This window comes from Drosophila teissieri, chromosome 3R, assembly GCF_016746235.2.
Source record: "Drosophila teissieri strain GT53w chromosome 3R, Prin_Dtei_1.1, whole genome shotgun sequence".
Classification (NCBI taxonomy): Eukaryota; Metazoa; Arthropoda; class Insecta; order Diptera; family Drosophilidae; genus Drosophila; species Drosophila teissieri.
Window position 1 is genome coordinate 25384383 of NC_053032.1, and position 19192 is coordinate 25403574.

General features: G+C 45.6%; 2 protein-coding genes across 3 annotated transcripts; one reads left to right on the forward strand and one right to left on the reverse strand.

The window, feature by feature from the left end:
• Nucleotides 1–5418: 5418 nt before the first annotated feature.
• On the forward strand, nt 5419–6852 carry LOC122621894 (transcription factor SPT20 homolog). The gene has a single exon (XM_043799911.1). It carries the CDS (start codon nt 5434–5436, stop codon nt 6850–6852), a length of 1419 nt encoding a protein of 472 aa, XP_043655846.1. The 5' UTR covers nt 5419–5433.
• Nucleotides 6853–16046: 9194 nt separating this feature from the next.
• Nucleotides 16047–17904, reverse strand: LOC122621898 (AF4/FMR2 family member lilli). Of its 2 annotated transcripts, none has more exons than XM_043799916.1 (2): nt 17887–17904; nt 16047–17474 (listed from the first exon to the last, which is right to left on the reverse strand). In XM_043799916.1, the coding sequence occupies exons 1-2, from the start codon at nt 17902–17904 to the stop codon at nt 16047–16049; spliced, it is 1446 nt and encodes a 481-aa protein (XP_043655851.1). The 2 variants fall into 2 exon arrangements, with proteins under 2 accessions (XP_043655851.1, XP_043655850.1); XM_043799915.1 differs by having other exon boundaries at nt 16047–17477.
• Nucleotides 17905–19192: the final 1288 nt, after the last annotated feature.

Here is a 19192-nt window from a genome sequence, read left to right on the forward strand (position 1 = left end):
AATTTAACTACGGTTACATCGCGTGGTCCTGCAACACACACACACATACATATGAGTACATACACACACATAGTTTTGGTTGAATTCTCGGAGGCAGCACAAGTAAATTCCGGCTGACTGATGTGTTAGCCATCATCTCAAATGCACACTAATTTAATCAAATGCAGTCCATCAATGCAGTCCATCCTGCACTTGATGGCCAACGTGGCTAAAAGCCCATCTCGCCGGTTATCAGTTACTAGATGGATATTACAGGGCCGTAATACGAACTGGTTGTTCCAGAAATGTCCTTTTTCGTTATGGCCTGTCGTCGGTTGCTGATAATCGGAATGGGTTTACGTCAAATCAAATGGCTGAGTGGAAGGACACTTTCTAAGGCAAAAAAATATGCAAAACTGTTGGCGAAATTCATGTGGCCAATATGGAAGAGTGTTTGCCAAACAAGAAGCGCAAAAAAACATAAATGATATAAAGTCAATACTCTTCAAGTCACAGAGAGAATTTAATTTACATGAACAATTTAATCATCAATTTATGGCAGTTTAATTGAAGTACGTAAAATATTTGCTGAAAGAAAGCAAAGCTGCATTGCATACACAGCAGATGTTTAATAAATTTTAATTCAAATACATTTAATTACTTTCTGTTATTATTTTCCAACTGTTTTCGTTTCATATTAGCTTTTGATAATACGGTTTTCTCCGAATAGACAAAGCATAGAATTTAATAAGATGGTGACCCCAAGTTTGAGCTGTGCAAATCCATGTGTGCCTTTCTGCCTTTGCCTTTAATCGATTAAACTCACAACTTTTCTTTGATGTCGAATTCTATTTGTGCACGAGCCGTGACCTCAAGCAAAATCCCACTCAAGGGCAAAATTCATTAATAATTCTCGGCGAGCGTTAAAGACACAAAGTCAGTCATAAATGGAAGACAAATAAATGGCACGAAAACTTGAAATGAAATGCGGAAAGGACGGACATTCCTTGGACTTGGACTTGTGGCTTTTGTTTCGCCAAACTTTTCGAATTGTTTTGCGGCATTCTTTCTGGCAATATGCAGCAATTATTAAGATTAATACTTCTAATATGATGAGCCTGCGCCACAAGACCGTGACCGAGATGTGTGAGGTCAAGCTGATGTGTTTTTAATGAGTTGAAGGATGTGCTGGCCCCGCCCCCGCCCCCCTCTGGGATTCAGTAGCAGCAATTAAGGCGCATTAATTAATATTAAATATTTCAATGGCAATTAAATGGAGCAATTCCATAGATGCCACAAGCCGCAAGTAGATGATGCCAAACTTTTTGCTCCGCCAGTTGAGCAAAATGAAAATTTCATTAGCCGCAGAGGCCAAATGAATTTCGCACCGCCATTCAAATGCGCCTTTGCGAGTGAAAAGTTTTCAACTTGGCCCACAAACAGGACACATGTTACAAAATTAGCAAATAAATTTCAAGTACTACCAAACTTGCTGCTGCGCGCTTTTCCAAATGCAAATGAAATGCACGCGATTGTTGATCGGTGGGGGGGGACTCGCAAAAAAGGGGGAATTTATTTAACTCTGCCAAAGGGAAACGAACCGAACTGAACTGAACTGAACTGAAGTGGAGTGAAAACCGAGCTGCATTTTCTTATGACCGAGGGCAGGAAAATATTTTCCAAGGCATTTCAATTTGGCCCCGCAATACGCGTAATTGAAATTTGCATTTGTGTGGAACGTAGGCGAAAAAACAAAAAACAAAAACCGAAAACCGAAAAAGAAAATCAAATGAAATAGTAGGTGCTGTTGCTGGCCATAAGACGGGCGGGCAAAAAGGACTAGAGCCTGAAAACTTCGTCCTGCGTCCTGAAGAAAGACCAATTAAGAGCCGCGGCGTGGAATTTTGATTGCGGTTTGCAAATTTCCAGCGGCCCAGAACAGGAATTCAGCTAACGGGCCTCACACGCCGCATTGCTTTTGGCCCCAAGCAGTTGGTAATGAAAAATTTCATTCTTGCCAACTGCCCTGCACTTTGCAGCACATTAGAACTGTTGATATTTGTTAAAAAAATAAAGAGAAAAAAGCTGACCAGCGTTGACATTTAAGTCAATCGAAAAGTTTGCACAAAACGCGAGGCTGTGTCCTCGGTCACCTGAGTCAACAGCAACTCGGACTGACCCTCTCCCCGTTTTGCGAAAAGCGAAAAAACTGGCTATGAAATGCCGCCAGTTACTTGGGCCAAGGAATTCCAAAAAAGTTCCTTGAACCAGTAAATAAATGGGGATGCAACGTGCCACTGAGCAAAAAGTAACGCAAAGATTTTTAAACTATATTAAAAGATGGTAATAAAAGTTGTTCTTAAAATGAAAACATGAACATGTAAAGCAGCATTGTGGAAGTAAAAAGCTTGCTATTTTATCAATTTTTCTCAACTTTGTAATTTTAAAGAATTGTATACTAAAGCGAACTTATCATGTTATTAATTAAACACTTAAGTTAGCCTAAAATCCAAGTTAGCCAGCTGTGATTGGCATATTTCCCAAATTCATATGCAAATATGTACTTCTCTGTAAAAATGCCATAGCAAAAAGGGTAAAAAGTGCGCATTTCAAATACTGAATTCAAATTCGAAGAATTTAATCACGTATACGAATTCTTTCTGTGCCACAATAAAAAATATAAAACTGCCTCCAAAACTTTGAGCCCATGCCCCGCGACTTCAGAGCCGCAAATTGTTTAAAACAAGCATGGAACAAAAAACTCAAGAAGCAACACAAACAGGCGGCTCAATTCCAGGAATAAAGCCCGAGGACATTGGAAAAGCCAGAGGACATTGAATAAGCTGTTTGAAGGTAGGGACGGTTGGGGGGTAGGGAAATGGGGACGTCAGTTGGCATTAGGACCCCAACTATACAGCCAAGGCCAAGTTTTGGGCCAAATCTTTGTGGGGAGTGGACCAACAACAACCAACAACCGACAAGCGACAAACGACAAGCGACAAAGGACAACCGACGAGCATCGGCATCGACGGCCGAAAGGCAATGGAACCGTAAATTCTATTGCATGACTTGATTAAATTCGCATGCAACGATGACCCTCGACCCCGACTCCGACTCCGACCCACCCACATTGTAGCCCCTAGAACCACTGAGCCCCACCACCCATTAAAAAGCCACCACCTCCACCAGGCGGGTCAAGCAAAGGCCGGCGACGTTGCCAACTATGCCATAGCTGGAATTTTCTTGGCTATTTGCTGGCTGCCTTGGCTCATGGCTTCTGTTTTTGCCTCTCCTTCGAACGTTGCCTCATTTTAACGTTTTAACGTGACTTAATGAAGTTTCAGTGTCACAGCAAAATCTGCTCCTGCTGCTCCTCGCCGCCTGTTAATTTTATGATGGATTTTATGCAGAGCGCGCCAAAGGAAACTTTGAACTTTAATAAGTATGTGTATGCAGGCATTTAACTTTGCCATCGTTTTGTACTCACTTTTTTCTACTCACTTTATTTTATTTTCCGGTGATTTTTTTCTTTCGTTCTTTGCACATTTTGGCCATGTTAAGCTGGGTGGCTAGCTGGCTGGCTTCTTTTCTATGGGAACTTTGCTGAAATATGCTTCACAGGGCTTGAAAGCATTTGAAGTAATGAAAAAGAAGCGCAAAAAAATTGCATCCAACAAGTAACACACACACACACACCCACGTTGCAGGGGAAATGGATGGGGAGGTTTAACTGTACAGTGAAGCTGCGCAAAATTTAACGAAGCTTAACCTCATTCAATGTGAAAATACACTTTACTTGTACTTTGCGCTGTCATTTCGGTAGCAACTCGAGCAGCAATTGTGCAAATACTTTGTGCCGAAAGTGCGGTGACGGTGGGCGTTGGTGTTGCTGCCGGTGTAAGGGGGCGTGGCTGAGGTGGGACTCCATCCATATATATATGTATATATAAATATATAGGGAAAGGTGGCGGTGCCAACCTGGTGAACTTTGCAAACTTAAATGCAGAGCAGAATGATGAATGATCCAAGGATGCGAGGCTAGCAGCCCAGAGAACTCACTTTATCTCCGCTTTTCGCCGACTTTCCCTTGATTTCCCGCCAGAGGCAACTGCTCGCAGATAGAAAATCCCAGATATAAGATTAAAATCTGGAAATAAATGCAACACTTCAATACCTTATATCAAGTTCAATCGCTGCAGAACCAGAAGTAATAACTACGTTGTGATTTACATATCAAACAAATACAAAATGAATGCTTAAAAAATATTTAAGAAATAATTACGTGTTTAATGTTTGATTTAATAAAACAATCTTATAAATACTTTCATTAATTTTAAATAAATATATATGTCCTTGAATGTAACAACTATTTTGTTGAGTGCACTATAAAATCGTTGAGAATCCTAGTCCCAGCAAAGGCTGCCTTAAAATTGAATCACTTTAGCCCCAAAGTGCATTGTCAGCTTTGAGTGAGTGAGCGAGGGCGTGGCAGGTGAATTATGCAAGAACACCGATACCAAATGTCGTCGACTGCATTCAGCAGCAGATTGAAAATTGAAAGTGCTGCAATCGGAGATCTTAGCCGCGTTTCAAATGGCCGCGAATCTCCGGCGGCGATTGCACTTGGCAAAGACCGGACCGCAATCACATGAAGCGCACGTCACCGTCACCGAGCGTCACCATTTGTGCAATCAAACATCGGAATGGCCGCGACATTGACCGCAAGCTGCCACAGTGTGAAATCCGATGCGGCTGGGAGCCAAGCGGTGCACAGTGGTGCCAGATATGCTGAAAATGGCCAACCAGTTGAGGGGATTTTCGATCCCTAATCAAATCTGATTGGCTCAAGGCTGGCAAGCTTAAAAAGAAATAATACTAATATTCATTTAACTAACAACAACTTAAGTTTCTTATCCAGTTGATAGTTTAGTTATTATGTTCTCTAAAAATTTCAATTTATTTTTTTTAGTGGTACTGAAGCACAGTGCAATAGGTCGATGCTCATTGCGGGCCAGCAATTGCGGTATAGCTGCGTATTTTGTGATTGCGGATCGCCGCCCCACTTGCAACTGAAAGGGACAACCAGAAAGGGACTAACTGCAAGTTGGAGCTGAAGCTGATGCTGATGCCGCGGAGTGAAAGTGACTGGGCTTCCACTTACACAATCCACGGTGGATTGGCCAATGAACTTGAAGTGCCCACGCGGCTATCCAATTACAAGTAGTGCGCTCCGCGCATTTGAGGGGTATGTGTGTGTGCTATAAAAACGGCATCGCGATGTCACAAATTTGCATTTCAAAGCGGAGCAACACCCACGCCAGCTGCATCCAAACACGCACTCCGCTGGTGGATTTGGACAAAGGACTCAGGAGTTCAGGACACACACAAGCACCCACCGTTATGGGGCGGCCAAAATGCGGCCAAGGCTTTGGGCCACCTGCCACCAGTTCATTAATGATCTATGCATTAATGTGGCTCACGCTGGCCATGACAATGGAGGCCATAGATGCGCCACTGCCGCTGTCGCTGGCAGAGTACCCGCTCGGCCTGCCGCTGGAACATGGCAGCCAACACCATTACCAGGATGCGGGTGTGGACTCGTTGCCGGGATTAACAGGATATACGCGAAATTATTATGGCCCCACTGACACCGCTGCCGGCGATGACTTGGCAACATATGGAAATTATGCTCACAAACTCCTGGCCCACCAACAGCACCACCAGCATCCGCAATCCTCCCTTGGCACCACGGCCAATGGCTTTGTGCCCTTCTACTACAACAGCAAGCTGCAGCCGCAGCAGCCATTCACGGCGGATGAGGAGCCACATCGCGACCCATCGGCCAATATCGATTTTGTCATTAATGCGGCAAATTATGAGCCAAATTCCGCTGGCTACGCGGCGCAGCACTACGAGAGCTATGCATATCGGCCGCGGGTGCAGTTTGCCACGTCGCCACCCGGTCCCGGCCATTACCATTTTGAACAAATTTCCAATTACCGGGAGAATCGCGAGAACCGGGAAAATCGGGATAACCGGGAGAACCGTCAGAGGGAGCAGGAGGTGGAGCAACAGGAGCAGGAGGATAATTCCAGTGTCTATGCGCGGCTCAAAGAGCTGCAAACACTGGCCAATCCAGTGAAGCGGCAGCAGGAGGAGTCCTTATCGAGTCAGCAGCCAAATCGGGAGCGCAACCAGCCACAGGAGCAGCGACAACATCAGCAACTCCAAGGCAGACAGCTGCAGCATGTGCCACATCAGCTGCCACACTTGCAACACTCACATTTGCAACAAAAGCAGCAACATCCACTGCAATATCCACTCGATCAACGGCAACAACAGCGCCTGGGAGTTGCCCAGGATCAGCAGCTGCTGTACTCCCACAAGGATATCCAAACTGCAGATCTGCCGGCCATCACCACCAGTGTGCGCCACACTCCGGAGAGCAGCAAAGCGGTGGCCGGAGTGCCGCTGTCCAAGCACATCGAGATCACCAAGAGCGTGCCCATCACCCACTACCAGAAGCAGCACGTGCCCTTCAAGCAGAACGTCCAGGTGCAAGTGCCACGCACCGTGATCGCAGCCATACCCAAGCCCATGCCCATCAAAATACCAGTGGCCCAGGCGGTCGCCGTGCCCCAGATGCAGGAGGTGAAGATTCCCATCGAACGGGTGAAGCCCGTGCCCGTGGAGCGACCCATTCCCTTCGTGGTGGAGCGCAGGGTGCCCTATCGAGTGGAGAAGCCGGTGGTCTCGCCAGTTTACTATCCGTATCCGGTCAAAGTGCCAGTGGTGCGCACTGTGGTGCACAAGCAGCGACCCCACTACGTGGCACCTGGTTGGAGTGCCACCGGCAATCACCTGCTGGGTTGAGTCTATATACAACTACCATGTCTGCACCTAAGTTAAGTTCTTAAGAATATATTCTTAATCCATTTTATACCCTTTCAAAAAGGGGTTTTCAGATTTGTAACATACAAAGTACAAATAATTATTATATGTTTTCGGTGGAAAGTTCTAAAGTTGAATTAAAGAAAAAAACTTTACATTAACTAGAGCATTTGAAGCACAACTTAACCCTTTATTTTTAGTTGCGGAACCACCTAAAGTAATTGTAATTAGTGAAACAAAAAAAGGCAGCCGTCAGCAACTGCAGTGTAACTGCAATCGCTTCCAGCATGCTACTCCTTGATCTCAGATTCAAGTTCCTCCTACCCAGTTACCAGTTACCATTTCCCAGTTACCAGGTTACCAGTTCCCAGTTAGCAGCTACAAAACAAAACAAGAGATTCCGAGTCGAAGTTGAAGTTGGAGTCACAGGGCAGGTCCCAAAACCGAAATGAAGAAAAGTAGCCGAGTAAAACTTTTTAATTGAGCTAAAATCCAACAAATGCGGCTAATAAATATGTATTGAAGTGCGATGGGCAGAAGGAGGGGGGCTGCAATGCAAAGGGGTCTGCAGCGAAAGTGCAAGAAAATGCAGCGGCTAATTGCCAAATGTAACTCCAGTTGCAACAACTTTTAACTGAAGCAGCAGAAGGAGCAGAAGCAGCAGAAGGAGCAGCAGCAGAAGCAACAATGACGCACAAATAAACGCGACGTTCAACTTCGCCGAGGCGTTAACGAAACAGCAACAAAATTAGCCAAAAAGTAAAGTTGCAGCAAGGGTCGCGGAAAGTCGGGCCAGCAGTTTCTGGTTGGGGAAAGTGCTGCAAGTTATTGCCGGCTAATGAAATTAGCCCTAATTGACGTGGGAGCCATTCTACTCCATTTTTGATGGCGAACTGTGGAAGAACTCCACACCACACACTGTATAATATTCGGCAGCGTAGGAGAATTTAAGGAAAATGTCTGGGGTAAAATGAGTACTTAGATTTAAGGGTTAAATTATTGATTTATTTGCTGATTTATGGTTTACACCTAAGAAAACAGGGGGCACAACTATCAGATAACGCCACCTAGCGGCGAGCAAGCGAACCTACAGACGGAGGTACATGAACAGATCGACTCGGCTGATACATAATTCTGAATCTAAATGCATATTTTGTATGTGTTTCTAAGGAAATTTAAATTTGAAAATAATTTTATTTATTTTCTAGCTGTGCACTAATTTTGTAAATTTAATTCGCTGCAGGCCACATTATTAGCATTTATATGCCACATACCTCTGCTGAAGAAAACCGCAAAGCGACGGAAACCAACTAAAAATCAAATATAATAAGCATGCGTGCAAATCAACGCTTCTCCGTGAATCCCCAGCAATATACACACTCGTATGTACATACATATAGAGTAGGTATGCAAATAGTAAATGGCGCTTGCAGCCGAATAAATGTGCATAAATTCATAATTGCACTGCCCACATTAACCGCTTCGTTAGGAATTTTGCTCATCTGACCACTGGTCACCACAGCCGGCGGCCGTTGTACCCGTTTTCTGGCCACCCGGAGCCCAAATCCAACATCTAACATGCGACAGCCAGCAGTCCCACTTCGCAGGCCAATGACAAAAGCCGCAAAACGCAATGAACATGGCGCTCCGGTCGGATAGTTGACCGCGAATCTGCTGATGAGTCTCTCGTTTGTGCCCATGAGCCCACGTGCCCTTTGACCCCGTAACCCCTTGACCCCCTAACCCTTTAACCCTGCCGCTGACACACACACACACGGCAGATCAGTGAATTGAATGGGATTGGGTGACAAACGCCAGGCATAGTACATTGTACATACTGATTGAATTTTATAATTATTTCACAGGTTGGGAAATTTAATCTCCACATAGTGGTAAGAAAATGGCTTAAATCGTTTGAATTTGCGCAAATCAAATCCAAACAAAGTAGATATTTTATTCTTGGAATCATGTTTTTACCTGCCCCAATTGAACGTGTGGCGCAAATATAATCACATGATACATCGAGATGACAGAACCAAAAAACCGAAAGCTCTTAAATCAGCGCCACACTTTGCTCCCTGCGAATTCCTCGAAAAGGGCAGCAAAATGACTTTATAATTTCGGAAATGACTCTGCACTTTCCAGCAGGTAACCTAGCAAAAAGTGGGGGGTGGGGGGTTAAGAGCAGCACGACGACAAAGATAAACATTAAAAATTAATCAGCACTTTTGGCTCAAACTTTGATAATTGCCGGTCGGCCAAAATGAAGCCAAGAGCATAAACAGCTACAAAAACGGACAAACTCCACACAGCATTAAATGGTCAGAAAAGCGAGGGCGCCAGACGGGAAGTCCTTTGAAAAATGACAGGCAGCCAGCCATCAGTTAGCGCGGCAAAAGCAAAGTTTTAACCCTTTTGTGCGGGGCACCTCTGCTACTCTTTCAACCCCCCATTTTGGCCAGAAAGTTCTGTACATTTTTGCTTGTGAAATTGATGTGCATCATAAAAATTTGCGACTCAGGTGGCAAGTTGTTACTTTTGATGCGCAATGCGGGGGGTGGGGGGTGCGGACTTGAGGCGCCTTTCTTGATCATTTTAATTGAGGCCCCGAAAAGCGTTGTGTTCAAAAGTCAAAAGTACGGACAACGGGGCGTATGAGTGATATTTCATGTTCGCCACTTAATGGACGCTTGGCACCTTAAACTCACTATCCGTTTTGGGCTCGTAAAGCGGAAATGCTTGGTGTATGTATACGTATATCTTTTATGATTACCATAAACTATTTACACAGAACTTTAATAATCTGGTGCGTGCAGCAGCAGCAGCAGCGGCAGCAGCAGCAAAATGTTTGCAAGTATTTTATACGCCAAAGGATTTATGTCGAGTCACAACATCCCGCAGGATCGTCTGGTGTTTTGCGAGCTATATACTCGATGCTCGACGTGTATGTTGTGGCCTTGTTTGTTTTGCTTTTGCCGGCTTTTTGCCAGTGTCTGGTGCTGTTGACGCTTTTGACTCACACTCCACTAGCAACTCCATCCAGCAGCGCCCCCCAAAAAAGCAAAAGTTTGCCAACACAAACAGCTACTCAGGCGTATAATTGCCATTAAAGTGCGCTTAAAATGAGCTGAGAGACCCTCGGAAACGAGCTGGTTTTATCGGGCTCAATACGTGGCAAACGTTGCAAACGTGGCAATGGAGTGCTGTGATGGCCCGGCCTTTATGCATAAGTACGGGTATCAATATTTCACAACTTGGCCCTTCGGGGGTCCTGGCAATTAAGCGCTGCAACTTTCGGTCGTTGGGAATTTTTCATGCCGCATTATTCCTGAAGCATGTACTATACGTATATATATAAGTGTGTGTCCTGCTGGTGGAGCTCAGCTGGCTCGCAAATTAAGCAAAAAAGGGGTCTTTCGAATTCAGTGTCCGAGCTCCTGAGCTCGGATATGTCCCTAATTGAAGCCCACTGACGTGTACTCTAATATCAGATTGCAATCTATTTTGCTTCAGCTGAATGGCTTCTTAGTTGCCATCCGAGCAGGCACAATTTATGGCTGGTTATGCCTGGTTATGGCTTGGAGATGGATAGGGATGGGGATGAGGATGGGGATGGACTCGCTTTGATTGACAGCTTATGCTGGAAAATGCAGAGATATGATTACCTTAGCTTGCCTGCCTGGAGAATTGTCATCTTGGTGTCAGGGTAGACAATGCTGCAAAAGCAAAGCAAAAGCAACAGCAAAGCAAAAGCAGCAGCGGCGAAGCAAGCTGAGCTGATTCAGGAGATGCAGCCTCATCTCTGCAGCTCTGCAGCTGTGGCTGACAGCCGTCAGTTGAGAAATGAAACTAAATGGCAGAAAAGCAAACATTTCCAAGCACCGGATCATATTTCAAATTCAAACTGTGACCGACCGACCGGTCGGTGGGTTGGTGTGCCGGCGTTCTAAGCACATAATGAGCAAAAATGTTTAAAATCAACAGCAAAAACCTTCTACTGCAAATGCATAGCCGTTGACATGCTGACAGCACATTATTTACCACCCCAAACAAACCAGAAGCAGTCGACCAGTGAAATTATGAGCACCGGCAATATGGCAGCGCAATGAGCTGAACGTTGGGGCGCATCGTATATTGTATATATAGAAATTCTGCTCATATATCCGTTTTTAATAAATTAGTTTGCAATTTGCCACGCCTGACTGGCTGCAAAGCAGCGCCAAGTGGCGCAAGAGGTGCAACTCGCTGTTGCAGCCAAAGTGGCAACAACGATGCGCAACCAGGAACGCAAGAACCCAAGAACAGAAGAACCAAAGCACCTTCTTGGAAACAACACTCACCTTTGAGCCTGCTTTCGAGTGCCATAAAAGCCAACTGCACGGTGAGAACATATTGTCGGTATGTAACATATAGCTTCCGTTGCGCAACGCCCCCTACAGTCGTCCGGGCGAACTAAATGTCTGTCTGCAGAAACGAATTTGCTTGCTCCTTCAAAGGACCTGCGATTTGCTGTTTGTATCTCTCGTTATGCAATTGTGAGGTACGTGTGTTACCTACTCCAGCAGCAAATGTAAGAAATTGCAAAGAAAAATCAGCAGTTATTGAAATATCTTGAGTTTAGAAACTGTTTAAACAATAAATTCATTCTTATTTCTTGTTAAGTCCGCGCTAAAATCAAATTGCTAGCTCTTGAATAATTTAAAGTTAGTTTCCCAGCTACCCATTATCCCTGTGGCCCTTGACCCTTATGCGCATACGACGACCTTCAAACCCACGCAAACCATCTGTTGTGTAAAGCATATTTGAATGCGAACTCCGCGGCTTTAAGGGCGATTGCCATAAGCCAGTGCTGGCTAATGCCGTCATTCAATGTCAGGCAATTTCCGGTGCGCCAAGCAGAGCTCACAATTTCGACCGTGGCATCAGCGCAAATTCGAAAATTCCGCGAAGGGCAATGGCAAATTGGTAATTGGTATAACGTTAGCGCGTTTGGCGGACAGGATGGGGCAATCCTCAATGCCAATTCCAGCCAACCTGATCCCGCGAAGATGGCTCAAAGGGTGGGAGGACTGGGGGGAAGTGAGGGGGAAGGTCCTGGCCCAGACGATGTGTAAATCATTTGAGCAAAACGTAGACATAATCTCGGAGCACGGCTATTGCGACTGTGCACGTGCCAGAGGCTTTTATTATTGTCTGCCCGCCGCTGCCCGTCTGATTCGCCGCGAAACGGCAAAGGACCCTAAAAAATTCATAACATGTAGCGCCGCATATCCCGAAAATCCACACCCGAAGACGGCGACAATGTGAGCGCCCATCAGCAGCCATCAGCGACCAGGATGCGGAGTTTGTGGATGTGGATGTGGATGTGGCTGTGGCTCTGGCTATGGATGTGGATATGGAAGTGGATGTGAAGGTGGATGTGGATGTGCGGGCGCCACTGAGCCAGCAGCCATCGCGCTGAGTGGCGGTCTTACGTGGCAATGACATGGGGGGATAAAAGTATCATTGCTTTTAGAGAGAGTCCTCATCGCGGGCCTCCTTAGTCCTCCTAATATTGCCAGGACGAAGCCAGGACTCGGCCGTCCGTCCGGCCATTGTGGCCACAATAAAAATTCGCATTCCCATTATATAGCCATCACCGTTCTTACTGCTATTCGCACACCCCAACCGGCATGTAGATATATATAGATATATATATATATTCCCAACTAAATGCTGAAAGTGGGCGCAGTGGTACACAGGGAAAGATTTGGAATGTATTAATAACGTCTACGTACTTTGCGTGACTGCATATCTAAATTAAATATAAATGATAGCACATTTTCCTTATCAGCATAGTTAGTTATATTAATAGCTTAGCGTACTGCTAAATACCAAATGATATTATTTCCAAATAGTTGTGCTCAAAAGCATACTTCGTGTCGGCAATCAATAGAAACTCCGCAAATGAAATGAATGTCGTTTAATGGGCTGTGGGGTGGGGCAAAAAATTAGACAATGTTTGGGAGCTGTGCATCATAAACACTTTAAAAATCATTTTCGGCCAAAAGTTGTGCGAAAATATTTATATAAATAGCTAAACCGAGGCGAACTAAACTTTTTTTTGTGAGTTATATATTGCGTCTACAATTTGGAGAGCAAGCTCCAAACTTTCATTATGCAAAAGTTTTTTAATAAAAGTGCAAACATAGTGGCAGCTGACTCCAAAAATACCGCTCTCTCTCTCTCTCTCTCTTTTCTCTTTATTTTGGCCACATGGCTAACACACACACGCAGACACACATGCACATGCACTTGGCTGTTATTAAAACCAACAGTTTTGTTTACTGCCACACGGAAGTGAGTGTGTGTGTGAGACATCTATTCCCAATTGCATATAACAAAGTTTTTGCGCCGTTTTCCGACCTTTTTACCTGGCCAACAAAGATATTGCACAAATTCAACGAATGGCTTGTGGTGCAATTGGTATTTAATTAAACATTTGAGCTCGGCCAGTTGCATAAACGAATTGATATGGTTGTTGGGACAAATAATTAGTGTGATTCGCTCGTTATCTGTCGACCAGTGATTTTCTGTCATCTGCACACAAACGCCACAGAATCAAATGAATATTCGCATTTTCACACATTTAGCATTGCTTCTAATGCCCGCTCACATTTGCGAATTTCATTCTCATTCTGGCACTAATTTAAATTAATTAGTTTTATGCGCACCACAAGGCAAACTCTCCATAAACTAATAAATACATTGGCAGGCATTCAAGGAGAGGCCGAGGCCGAGACCAAACTGAATAGTTAATTAAATATCGTGCACACTTTTATGTGCAGCTAAAAACAATATTGTGGTATCGCAAAAATGTGACTGACTAATAAAGCGGCGTAATAAAAATCATAATAACATTTCAAATGTTTAATTTAACATAAAAAGTGTGTAAAAAAGCCAGAATGAATCCTAAGGCCCCCCATATAACCAGAGAAGCGAGTCCAACTTACACAGCCAACTGAGTTGGCAGCGCGATATTACGTATACGCACGCATGCACATGGCGACATGGCAAATATTTTGTATGCAAAATAAAGTACTCGAAAAGTCACTTAAAGTGTGTCGCTGGGCGGGGCTGCTTCCTGCCTAACCGCCTCACTGGAGGGGCATAAAGAGCGTAAAAAATGTTAAATGATAAATAAAATTTACAACCGCAACAACACAGCCAGCCACCAACAACAACCAACCAGCAACACCAACAAGAGGCAACCAACATCGAGCATATGTGGCAAGCGAAGAAGTTTCGCCTTTCTCGCCCATTCGGTCGTATGCCTTTCCTCGAACCAGAGCGACATAATAAAATGCAATTTAGACATCAAAAATACACAGTAAATGGAGCAAGAGTAGCAAGTCGCAGCTGACAGGACGAAAAAGGACGACAGCCAGGCGGCGGCACCAAAAAGGAGGAGGTTCGCGCAAAGAGTCACAGACAGCCGCGTGACTGACAAGCGCGGGGCGAGCAACCACAGCCGCATCCGCATCCGCAGTCGCATCCGCGTTCGCGTCCGCATCCACATCCGCGCCAAAACGACAAACAGACGAGAGCGCGCAACACGCAGGACAAAGGACGATACACTTAAAACAATTTTCAAAAACTGTGGAGTGCAGAGAATTTTGGTTAAATAGATTATTTTTTATAAAGAAGTTTTTTAGATTTTTGCTTATGTTTGAAAAGAGATTTTTTAAGGATATTAGGAATTTGAATTTATTATTCAATAAATTACTGATTATACAAATTTTCTTTAATAAAAACCTTGCTGTCCTTTTAGACCATTTTCAAAATCCTGTTTCTGAAAACAATATAATCTTGGAATATTAGTTCCTTTACATAGTTATTACGAACTATTCAGTCATTTGCAAAAATAAAGTAGTCTTCTTTTGGGTTATATATTGTATATTTATTTAAATTATTGGTTATATTTTGAACAATGCATTTAGCTTGAAAGACTATTTCTCTAACTTCATTGAAACAAACAATTTCTTGCAGTGCCCATCGAATGTTTGAGGAGGAGGCTGTGCGTGCGAACCAAAAGGATTGCTGGAGAAGACAATTTACTGGGAACGAAACGAAACGATATGTTATTCTTTCTTTCCGCCAGCGAGCTTTGCCCTTCTGCAGCAGCTCCTCCGTCCAGTGCATGCTACATTTAAAAGCAGTGCTGTGTGGCATACTTTTCAGTGAGTGGAACTGGGAACTGGGAGCTGGGAACTGGGAGCTGGGAACTGAGAGCTGGTAACTTGAAAAAAAATGGGAAATAGGGGACAGCAGTCCCTTGGCCAATTCAATCGGCCAGCAGCAGCAAAAGCAGCAGCAGCAGGAGCAGCAAATCAAAGCAGAGAACTGCACAGGTGACAGGGGAAGCGGACCGGCACGAGCGGCATGCCAGCGCGTAGCGGGACAACAAAGGTGTGCACTTAATTTAATTAGAGGAGGGATTGGGAGGGGGCATGCCACTTCTGGCATCAGGAGGGGAATCGGCCAACTTGAGCGCCCACTTTTCCAGGCCGAACTGGCGATGTAATGGTGTGGAATTGGCATTTGGCAGCCGGTGAACAACGGCGGAGAATGCGCGAGCCTTTTGTGAAGATGAATTTCATTTCATTAAACACAAATTTCATTGTGTGCGCTTAAAGTGAAATTAAATAAATGAGCATGGGCCCCCCCTTTTTTGGTATGGGTTGGCGGTAAAAGGGTTATGTCCATGACAAATGCACCGTGAAATCGCTGCTAAAAACCTCCTTCGTCCTTGCAGCACGTGTGTATGTATGTGCAAAGTCTCGCTTGCCATTTTGCCGATGCTCATGATTCTCATTCGGTTGCCGGTTTCTGTGCCCGTTTTGTGTTTGTATTTTAATGCAAATGGTTGTACTGTTAAATGAGTCACAAAATTGTTGTACATCACGGGGATTAAATGAATTTTAAAACTCGACATTAAACATGGAATACGAATACGAATGCGAAATGTGCAAAACTGCATAATGTTGTTCGCTTTGGTTTCTGTGACCCAAAGGGCGGGGATGACGGTGGCGTATGCGTAATGTGCTTATAACTATAACGAAATTCGCGTGCGCTGGATGCAAATGAGGAACGCCGGAATGCAGGATGGGATTCATGAAGTGTGCACATCTGAGATTCTACCACCAGCTCTTGACCTTGTGCAGCACGGTCTTGAAGACGGGCACCTTGACGGGAAACGGCTTGGGCACCTTGATGGGCACATACTTGACCACATGATAGGGCACATGCTTCTCCACCGGCACCGGGATGTGCTTCTCCACGGGCACGGGGATCAAGCGCTCCACGGGCACCTTTAGCTCCTTCTCCACCGGCACCTGCACGTTCTTGGTGATCGGTATGTGGATGGGCACTGGCTTGCGAACCGGTATGATGACCGCATGCGAGATGGGTATCTTCACCTCCTTCTCCACCGGCACGTGCTGCTTCTTCACATGCTTCACCGGCACATAGTTGATGATATCGACGTGGTGCGAGTGATGGGTGTGTCCGTGTCCGTGTCCGTGTCCCTGGCCATGACCACTTGCCTCCGACAAGTAGTTGGAGCTCTGCTCCTGCCCAGCATCGGGATGTTCCTCAAAGTCATCGGCACCAGATCCGCTCGTGGCAGATGCAGCCGATGTCGCACCGGATCCAGATTCATGATGGCCGAAGTACGAAGAGTGCTGTTCCTGCTCCTGCTGCTGCTCCTGTTGGTGGTGGTACAGTTGCTGCTGTTGCTGCTGCAGCTGCTGCATATGCTGTTGCTGCTGCTGCTGGTGCTGCTGTTGCAACTGCTGGTGGTACAGCTGCCCCTGCTGCTCATCGTATCCAGAGTCCGGCGCGTACGGCGGGGGGAAGTTACCCATTGAGATTTTATCGTACGCATAGGGATGAGTGGCCTGCTGTTCCGGCTGCTGCTCCTCCGGCGCCGACGATGACCACTGTGCGTAGTCCTGCTCGGGAGCAGAGCCAGCTGAGCCATAGGCCGGCAGAAATCCACCATTATGTGCGGCACCGGGATAATTGTAAATCGGCGAGTGTTCCTGATTGCTCTCCAATCCACCGCCAGATTGTCCATTGCCCGGGCCAAAATCATGGGCACCAGCTGCTGCTGCAACGGCGGCGACCGCAGCGGCATCTTCATGCTGCTCCTCGTAAATCGGTATCTCCTGCTTGGTGGAGCCCAGTGCCAGTGCCTCCGTGTGCGTGGGCGCCACCACCGAGCCGTACCCATGGGTAACGTGTCCCAGTCCCGAGAGATTTGTTAGCCCATTGAGCATGTGGGCCAATCCTTGACGGGAGCCTGAGGAATGGCTGCTGCTGAAGGCCCTCCTCTCACCCGCACTTCCCCTTGGCATTTTGACCGTGCCATAGCGATGATTGGGATGAGGCTGCAGCGGCATCGGCTGATCCATTGGCAGCCATCGATTCTCGAACAATGACCCCATATGGTGGTACGATGGCTGGTTCCTGGCCGTTTCTGCCGAGGATGCGGTGGCGGTGGAGGTGGAGGTGGCCCCACTGACAATTGTCAGTATGGTGGTGGCTGCTGCGATGAGCGGCATCTGCTGCGGAGGATAATACACAACGATTTAATATGCAAAACACTTTAGGAGCTAAGGATAATAAAACAGGATAGGAATCGACTAAGCGATATCCATACCTAACATTAGGATTTTTAATCTATTTAACTGAACTAGTTTACTAGTTAAGTTTGCACTTTGTTTCATCTGAGCATCCTTTTTAGAATCTCTTAGCTTGGAAGGGCTTCTTCTTTTTGCTAATATCACCAGTTGCAATATACCCAACACTGCTAGAGATCCTTTTTGTATGAAAGAAAGTGCTGAATAGCATGTCTTTGTATTCCACAATTTTTGCATAATGCATTTTTAATATCCTTGACTCCGCTGCCTGCCGCCTGCTGCTCCTTGCAATGCCATCCATTCCACTCCACTCCATCCTCACTCACTCACTCACCAAATTAACGTTCGCCATTGGGCGAGGTGGGCTTCGAACTCTGGCTGGGATTGGGCTGAGACCTTGACTGCGGCTGCTGGCCGACTGCTGCGTTGGTAATGTGGCCAAAGTCAAGACGAGGCAGCGTTTTTATATGGCGGCCCCCATCGAACAGGACGGATCTGCACCGAGAGGAAAAACTCTTACACAATGTGCAGCAAAATGTTCAGCTGTGTGTTGATAGAAGGCGGTTTTTGGCCAAAAGTGAGTGTTGGCCATTCGCTGTTGACCTGTTGCCATTTCTCTCGCGCCTTTGCAGCAGCATTTATGAATTAAGTTACGCGATCACAGCAAATTGTACAGCAAAACGGCAGAAAACTACAAAAAACGCAAAAAAAAAATAGAAAATGTAATAACCAAATCATAAGCCAAAAAAACCGGATCGCAAACACTTGGAAAAACAATAAAGTTCAAAGTCATTTTGCTCGCCAGCGACAAGGAATTAGTCGACCTGGCACGCGCCACCATCGCAGTGCAGCTCCACTGCGATCTGGCCACGATCATCCACATCCAAATCCACTGGTGGCCTTCACCAGGTGCTTGGCCAAACTGCACTCCTTCAGTCGAGTGGAGTGCAGCAGCCGATTCGAGTGGATCCCAGCATCCAAAAGTGGTTGGACCGCTTTTGGCGGCCAGATCGCTGGACAAAAGCTGGTGGCTGTGATTCCATTTCTTTGGCCGCAGGCAGCGAGCATTTCTATTTGCCATTGTGTTTTGCCTTCACCTTTTTGCCAAAAAGGTTAGTTTTAATTGTTTCAACAGTGGTTAGTTTTTCCTTCTCTCTGCCTTTTTTTTTTTTAGGCCATTGTTCGACTTGGGTTGGAGTTTGGGTTTTTCTTGGCTCAGCAATGGGGCGTGGCGGGCGGAAAAGTGAACGCCTTTTAAGTGCACCTGCAGACATGATGCTGCTGATTATATTTTTCTTGCCAAGCGTAACAGCTCGTTAGTATTTTCAAGTGATTTTCATTTATTTTCCCCTGCCTTTTCCTGCAGTCTGGTCTGCAACCGATGGAGGAAAGGCCAGGGCAAAACTAAGAAAAAAGCAAAAAAAAAAACAGAAAAAGAAAAAAGGAAGTGTACTGATTTGAAAGGAAACAAACATTTCGCAGCTGCCCAAAAGAGTCTGGGCTCTTATCGTCGCTCCTCGGCTGCCATGGCAGTCACCTTTCTGGGTATTTTTTTAAGCGAAATTCACGCTTACTTCATTTCAATTACAATTACATGATTCCATTTCTCTAGCTGGCTGCTCGCAAATGCAAAAGTGATG

Excerpts from the sequence above, each read along its gene's own strand:
- LOC122621894 (XM_043799911.1), top strand. The coding sequence starts at position 5,434 with ATGATCTATGCATTAATGTGGCTCACGCTGGCCATGACAATGGAGGCC.